We start from the raw sequence: 8,551 nt of genomic DNA on the forward strand, positions 1-8,551 counted from the left end.
GGGGGGGGGGGGGGGGGGGGGGGGGGGGGGGGGGGAGAGAGAGAGAGAGAGAGAGAGGCAGGGAGAGAAAGGAAGTGTCTGATAGAGTATACCTTTTAAACATCTCTTGAAGACCACCAAAATCTCTCATAAAAATGCCACACAAAACCAATATATAAGAAGTCCAGATGAAAGCCCAGGAAAGAAAGAGCACAACAGGTCGCCAAGAAAAAGAGGTTAGTTCCTTTTTCTGGCTTGTTAAACCCTTGCTAGTATTGCTTTCACTCAAGCTGATATCTTCGTCTTTTGCTGAATGTATCCGCAGGAACAACTTCCTTGGGGGTGCATCCGGACCATAGCCTAATAGAAGAATCACCTGAAATGAAATAATGATTAGCCCAATTCATATAAATCATGGAACTAAAGAAAATAACAAAAATACAAAGGTCAATTAATAAGATATCATCAAGACAATATATTTTCTCTCAGAAAACCAAATAAAGGAATTTCAGTCCTATGTAACATATTTAAGTCTGTAAGAAAAGCTTACTGGTACAATTAGAACTGCAGGATAAAGAGACAAATGGGATGCTATGGTCCAACCAAAAGCTGCCAATGGAGCAAGTCCTATGACAATGAGAAAAGATAACTTAGTTGGAGATTTAGATTATTTATGTTTTGACTACAACTGTAGATGTCTGTTTTGTCCACAATTCACAAAGATGTTAGATACAGAGATCCTTTGTAGCATTTGGTTTGGCTAATTATATAAAGCAAAATACTCCACTGATGAAGTAAATACTATTTTAATACTAAAAAAATGCTCCTGTAAACTTAAGAAGTTCATGATTCTTCTGTAAATGGGTTGTAAAACTACACACAAAAAGAAGTACTTGTCTCATACAAGAAAATTCGCAACTGCTCACCTTTGCAGGCCCCATAAATGGAAATGATTACAAACATATTTTCTAGTGGTGTTGTGTTGAAACCCATGCACGTAACTATTGTGAAAGGGTTCCATAAGTACACAAGAGCAGCAATGTCTCCAGAGGGTAGAATATCTGAGAATAAAGAGAGGGAACAACTGAATCATCAAATTGCATGGGAAAAATGAGCGTAAAATTAGAAAATGAAGTGGTTGCATCAATGGCATGAAACAGGTAGCTACCTGAATCTTCTAAGAGCTTGCCCAGCCCCAGTGATTTTAAACTCTTCTCAGATGCCCGTTGAAGACTCTGACCAGTTGCACGGATAAGCATAGCAGAGATAAAATCTGCAACCACCGAAACCAAACTATATCCAAAAATGTGTTGAAATAGTCCATAAAGCTTCATAATTTCTCAAACAACTGGCAACCAACAAATACAGATCTGAACCTAAGCAACACCAGACAACTGTGGTAAAATCAATAGAGACATGGTTCACATATCCATAACATCTTCAAATTTTTAACTAAAATATGCTTTAGAAAGATACCATAATAATATGAATATTTGAAAGATCAAAAAGCCATCATCAATAAAAAGTTAAAAGCACTCTTATAAGCAATTGCAGCTCTCTGAAAGCACCAATGTGGTGCAGCTCACATACACGTAGATGCACATAGAAATTCTCAACAGTTTTAACTGCCTAATATATAGTTCAACAGAAAACACCAGAGAACAGAGCAATTGTATGTTACTATGTTTGTTGACCACCTTACTATGATGTAACATTCATATTTCAGTAAATTATGATCAAAGCCAAACACAAACTAAATACATTGCTAACATATGCAGTGTGTGATTCCAAGCGTCAATGTGTTTTGTGCAATATGAAGAAGAAAAAAAAAAACTAAATAATGAAGGAGAAGATACCTGCATAATAGATGGTAAGAGAATCCGTCAATTCTGAAAACAATGTCATAAGCATTTGCATTAATCAGCAACATTCAGGTAAACTCATAAACCAAGTTTCTGAGCCAAATGATGATAATAATTATAATAACTGCCAGGTTGAAGCTGAAATGTTTACTTGTTGCCAGTGAGAGGACCAAGAACTGAGAGCAACAATGGAGATCCGTGGTACATAGAGCCAGCATAAGGCGACATTGACGACTGCTTCAACCAGTAGCCTTCCGCCACTGCATAATTTAAAATCAAAAATCATTTTCAATGAAAAAGGAGACGTGGAGAGAGAGAGAGAGAGGTGGAGGTGGGAGGTTTACGGCGGCGGAGGCTGGTGACGGGAGTTGAGACTTCCGGGCGAGTTGCGAAGTTGAGATTTTTGGGGAAGTATATCAGAACTAATCTGAACACGATTGACGCCGCCGCCCATCTCCAAAATTGCGGCTTCGGCTTCGGCTTCTTCCGGCTCGCTTCCATTTGCGCAACTCTCGTGGATCAGACGAGCTCACCAGACTTGGCTGCCGGAACCAAATGCCGGGTACAAATCGGGTTTCAAACCGAAAGTCCATCTCCAAAACGACAGCGTTTTGAATTTATATATTTGTACAATTGTGCTTGCCTGCCTGCCTGTGCGCAATTGGTGTATCAAAGTATCATGACCAGGTTCATATTGCATTTTAAATTATGTTTATGGTTCAATAATTATGTGAATGTAATTAACATATTTTGTACTTGTAAATAATTTGAAGACACATAAATTGTTAATTGTAAGTACAGAATATGTTAATTGTATTTGCAATTAACAATTTATGTGTACTTTCAATTAACAGTTTATGTGTTTGTAATTATCATGTTATATATTTCGTATTTGTTTACCCTGATGCACTTCAATTTGTTTACAGATACATAAACAATTAACTGCAAGTATAGAATGTGTCAATTGCAAGTATAAAATCTAAACGCTATTTTTATATTGGAATCCACAATACAGTTTAAATCCTGATTCATAGTATATTTTTTCATATATGTGTATTTTTTTTTTGTCATCGTTATTAAATGGACTAGGTCACTGGATTGGGCCCAGTACAAATAGTTATTGAGTTTTTTTTTTATTATTGCAAAAATCACAAACTTCTACGGAGTATTAGATTAAATCTTTCAAAAACACATTACAAAGAAAAAGATGAAGGTGAATCCACTCCTCGCAACCTGACTTAGAAGGGGACATCCAAGTTTGAGTATGGGCCACTTGATTCACAAGTCGCTTAACAAAAGATATATAAACATTGGGAAACAAACCCAATCAAGGACGGAACCACTGTATAGCATTAAATTTTATATAAAACCTATATTTATGTTCAAATTACTAATAGTTTGAGTAGCTTAGTTGGTTGAACTTCAAACTTGAGCTTAAAAAGCTTATGTCACATGGGGTTTAAAATCCATTAGCAATACTTGCTTTATCTTTTCTTATTTATTTTATATTTTTTCATTCATTTACAAGATAAATTAAATATTTTTTTAGTCTACTTTTTATGAATCATTTAATTAACAAATTAAATGTTCTTTTAGTCTACTTTTTATTAATCATTTAATTAATGTAGTATACAAGTTTATATTATACTTCATTGTATTCGAATTAATTTGGAAAAACTTAAAGTTGATCTAACTAGAAGAAATTAAAATTAAAAAGTATTTATGAATATAGAGTTATTCAAATTATTTTATCTAATTGATTATCTTCCATATTTTGTCATAAATGCTTTCAAATTTTCACCCCACTCAAGTATATTTTTTGCTTTGACCCTAACTATCATGTAATCTATCAAAAACATTATATTGTAATTTATAATGTATTTTGTATTTTAACTTTATTATGGTTGCTTGATATTTTGTCATTGACATTTCTAACGTCAAAAGATCACCCCCACTTAGATAATTTTATAGATCCATCTCTGACCCCAATCTATCTTTAATGTCTAGCAAAATCAAATCAAATTGAAGAGTCTCCTAGACTGGCACTAAGGCCATGAATTACAATTAGAGCATCAGACTCAACAATAACATTATCGTAGCCCATCATCTTTAGCGGCTAAGAGCTTCCTAGATGCCAAGCGCTTCAACTTCCTTTGGAGAATATGTTACTGTCCATGGGGTGCATTTGGCTGTTTGAAACTTACCTTGATCATCTCTCAGGATCCAACCAAATCCCACCTTTCATCCATTCACATCAATACCTGCATCCACATCCAACTTAAGCCATCCTACTTGAGGTTTATTACATCAAATGACAACATTATCAGTGTGAAACACCCTTATTTGATTGCCTTTAGTAATCTCCCTCCAATCCCTAAGGTAAGACAAAGTACGTTCAGTAATATTCACTGTCGTGGTGCAAACATTTATCTAAACCATGTCATTCTTGTTCAACCAAATATTCCAACACAACATGATCAAGATAGATAAATCATACTTATTGAGAGTCTTGACATTTTCCACTACCCAATCAGTAAAGTCATGATAATCATCTGGATTTATAATATTCCACATTCTAGCCTAGTACTCTCTTGCTAATTGACATTTAACTAGAGCATGGAAGACAAACTCTAACTCCCATTGACAAATATTAGAATAGCTCACATTTTTTGTTAAAGAAGAATGGTAGTGGAAAGAAAGGAAATGCATGCTTACCAAAAGAAAACCTTCACTTTTGGAGAGATATTCATGTTTCAGATAACAGACCATTCATGGGGGGGGGGGGGGGGAGTGGGGAGACTAGAGAAATCATGAACCTGAGCTTTATAATAGCTTTTAATAGTAAACTCTCATCTTTCTTCCATAGCTCAAATCAATTTGTCTTCCCTATTACAAGCAGGAAGGGGGTTACTAGTAATCAACCTCGCATCCCTATTGTTAAAAATGTCATTTATGATCTATGCATCCCAAGTAGCATCTTGTCCACTGATAATGGAAGAAACAATTGCATTCTCAAAAAAAGAAAAAGGGTGAGTAGTCACAACAGGATTATCACTATCAGAGAACCATCTATCATCTCAAATTCTAATAGAATTACCATTCCCAACCCTTCACATACTATGTCTCTTGATTAGCGTTGCAAAAATCGCGCCTAGGCGCTAAGCGCCTGCCGACCACCTAGCGTATCACTATAATCAACAATCTAGGCAGTTGACTGACTAGACCACCTAGGCACCGATTAGGTCGCCTAGTCTGTCGATTAGCTATTGTTTCCTTTTTAAAAGGGTTATTTCACTCACGTCATTTTGAGCGAAGTAACCCTAAATCGTTCAAACCCTAAATGTTTTTAGGTTAATATTAAATATTTTAGTATTAACTATTAAAGTATTAAAAAGTTTATAATTATCAAGTCTTAAAAAAATTAAAATAAAAAATTTAAACAAATAAACAAAATGCACGAACACCTAGGCGTCTAGCAATTTTTAGAAATCATGCTCTTGATATGTTATTGGGATTCCAAAATGCTACTCCAAATAAAAGAGAGATTACTACCTCTAGTAGCATCTAAAAAGGAACAATTTGGCTAGTATTTAGCTTTGAAAACCCTTACAACTAAAGAAGGGTGATTATTAAGAAGTCCCCACCCTTGTTTGCATAGCATAACCAAATTGAATTTCCTCATTTTACTAAAATTCATCCCACCCCATTTTTTGGAATACAAAGTTTGTCCCAAACTTTCCTTCGTGAGTCAACCACCTCCGAAGTTTTCCCTAGATAGATGTTGTCTTCTTTGTGTGTGTGTGTGTGTGTGTGTTTGTCAAACACATTCCAATATTGTTCGGTCCACTTCTCACCTTACACCTTACAACATCAAATTTTATTTATTATCGCACTTTAACTCCTAAACATTCCAATGTCATTTTAGTGACGGACAAAATCCGTCGCTAAAAGGGTTTAGCGACGGATTAGCGACGGAATCCGTCTGTCACAAAAACCCTCTCGCTAGAATTTAGCGACAAAAATTTTGTCCGTCGCTAGAGTTTAGCGACGGAAATATCCGTCGCTAAGTAAAATAAATCCGTCGCTAAAGTTTTTTTGGCAACGAATTTGATGATGAAATTTGTGAGGGAATACCGACGACAAAATCCGTCGCTAAATCTAGCAACGGAAAATCCATCGTTAGATCAAGAAACAATCCGTCGCTAATTTCCTAGTTTCAAGACAAATTTGAAAGGGAATAGCAACGGATATTTCCGTCGCTAATTATATATATTTAAAAAAAAAAAGATTTTATTTTTATAATTAACGCCCCCCCCCCCCCCCCTTTTCTTTTTTTAAATTTACCTATTAAAGATTTAACACTATATCTAACACTATTATCATCAACACTACCTGCTACTATCAAATTAACATCAAACTTTATATCATCATAAAATTAAACTATTATCAAACTTTATACTTAACACAATACTTTAAATCAAACTTTAATACAATAATGTATATTATCAAAACACAATACTATAAAATCAAAATTACAATTACATAACAAAAGTGTGAAAGTAGCTTTTTTGGTTGAGGAAGTCTAGCAAAATCAAAGTCTTGAAACCATGAACATGATCTCCTCCACCCACCCACCTGCAATTCAAGCATCAAGTATCAAACATAAGTTTTAAACTCAAAAGTTCAAGTAAATAGAAGGTTATGCATTTCCCAAGGAGACAAGGATAGAGATAACCAACCCTCAAATAAAAAGTCTCATCTTGGAACTAGAAGTAAAAAATAAAAACAACAATAACAACAATTAAATTTCATCCAAGCTCTTTCAATAATTCATGACAATTGACAAATAATTAAACTTTTCTAAAAAATAGATAGTGGCTATTCAATTGGATTTTTCCCTGATAAATTATTGAAACATAGTCAGGGACTTGAGATTGGGAAAGGTTCAGAACAGGAAAATAAAAGACCTTTCAAGGTTTCAATTGAGTTTTACTCAACTAAATATTGAAGTGTTTACATCATTAACATCATAAATTTCAACCACTAATGAATAACAGTACAACATCATTAACATCATAAAGAAAATCATGCTTGATGGTATTTAATAAACCAAGTAAAATAAAGCGGTAGAAAGTATGGCAAAAACCATTTCATAAATAAAGCACAGAGCGTCCAAAAAGGATTTCTAAGTTCATATCACCATAGGTCTATCTAGAACATGTGCAATACTTGAAAAACCATTCAAAACTTTGAAAAGTCATAACTTTTGACTCGGTTATCCGTTTTGGACAAATTTTTTTTTCAAATCACGTATTTTTTCGAGATCTATACAAACTGCTGAAGGCGGTTTGTCCCCCTAATTTTTCCAAAAAACTGCTTCTTTTGCACTGTTTTTAAATTTTTTATGTATTTACATGGTTTCAACAAGTGAAAATCAAAATATAACAATAGAAAATTCAGCTCTAACACCATCAATAATTATACTAAAATAATTAATAAAGTGTTATTAACAATAAAAATTTCAGCTCTAACAGAATTGCATTGAGAACCACAATTATTTACCTTAAAAATAAAAATATGGTGTCTCTTGCAAATAATTTAAACAAAATTATTGAAAACTATTGCAATCTAGTTCCCCAGGGAACAGCTATTAGTACAAGCTTTCAAATTTTTTAGCTTAATCAACAGCAAAACTTAATAGATATTGACCTTTGCTTTAAAATTTATTTTCCCCTTGTGCTTGAATAAAATTTTATTTCTCACATAAGGAAATAATGCTATCTGTTTTGAGTTCAATACAAGATCCTGTAGGCATAGATATTTTGTGAATGCATAGTGGTATTGCACAAGGAGATCAAAGTTCAATTCCAAAGTAACTACTTCCATATGTACAGAATAGTCACCTAATTGAAGAACATATATCCCAGTATTTGAAATGAGGCAGAACCCTTATTTGTCTTTGAATAACATGCATCTCAATCGTTTTGAATTTTGGTCCTTTTTACTCTTCTTTTAAGGCTATTTATATGCTCAACACACAATTCCTTTTATACTAAAATAATTAATAATTTAAATCAAAATATTATCGAGAGGAGGCTGGCGTCGATCTGTTGCTGCCCGGGATCTACCTGTCGCTGCTCACCCACCAAGGTCGCCGGAAACAGAGGAGATCTGTTGATTTGGCGTTAATCTGTTGGACTGTTGCTGCCCTTCTGCTGTTGGCGAGAAGGAGAAGAGGAGGGAAGAGACGGAGGTCCACGGAGCTGCTACACCGCAAGAGTCATACCGCCGTCGCCACTGCCTGCTAGTCTGCTACGCTGATCTGCAGCCTTCGTCGAGAAAGAGAGGACGGGAGGGCCGAGGTCTGGCCGCCATTGTCACCTGCTGCGCCGTCCACCACCACGGGAAGCCTCGCCGCCGCTGGTGCTGCTCCGTTTTGCCGGCGGGGAAGGGAGAGAGGAAACGAGAGGGAGAAGGAGAAGCGAGAGGAGAAGAAGCGGCTGCAAACTTAAAATTCCCATATAACCTAGGGTTATCATATTTAGCGACGGATTTAAAATCCGTCACTAGAATAGAATAATCGTAGAGTAGACTCAATCTCGTATTACGCTAGTTTTTAGTGACGGATTCCAAATTCGTCGCTAGAATTAGCGACGGACGTGAATTCCGTCGCTAGATTTGATTTTTAAAAAACTTTCAACCCGCTTCGT

At 35.3% G+C, this 8,551-nt stretch overlaps 1 protein-coding gene across 2 annotated transcripts in view; it reads right to left on the reverse strand.

Moving 5' to 3' along the window:
• The window catches only part of LOC116001033 (phosphatidylinositol glycan anchor biosynthesis class U protein), a 5,514-nt gene extending 3,125 nt beyond the window's left edge, over window positions 1-2,389 (reverse strand). The window contains exons 1-7 of one of the 2 annotated variants that reach the window (XM_031240940.1): window positions 2,186-2,389; window positions 1,993-2,101; window positions 1,836-1,868; window positions 1,148-1,272; window positions 906-1,040; window positions 530-606; window positions 93-355 (exon numbers count right to left, since the gene is read on the reverse strand). In XM_031240940.1, the coding sequence (XP_031096800.1) occupies window positions 93-355; window positions 530-606; window positions 906-1,040; window positions 1,148-1,272; window positions 1,836-1,868; window positions 1,993-2,101; window positions 2,186-2,342 (899 nt within the window). In that variant the 5' untranslated portion in view covers window positions 2,343-2,389. The remainder of the gene's footprint in view (window positions 1-92; window positions 356-529; window positions 607-905; window positions 1,041-1,147; window positions 1,273-1,835; window positions 1,869-1,992; window positions 2,102-2,185) is intronic. The other variant, XM_031240941.1, reaches the window with a different exon arrangement.
• Between the last annotated feature and the right edge of the window lie 6,162 nt (window positions 2,390-8,551).

Source organism: Ipomoea triloba, chromosome 13, assembly GCF_003576645.1.
Source record: "Ipomoea triloba cultivar NCNSP0323 chromosome 13, ASM357664v1".
Taxonomy (NCBI): Eukaryota; Viridiplantae; Streptophyta; class Magnoliopsida; order Solanales; family Convolvulaceae; genus Ipomoea; species Ipomoea triloba.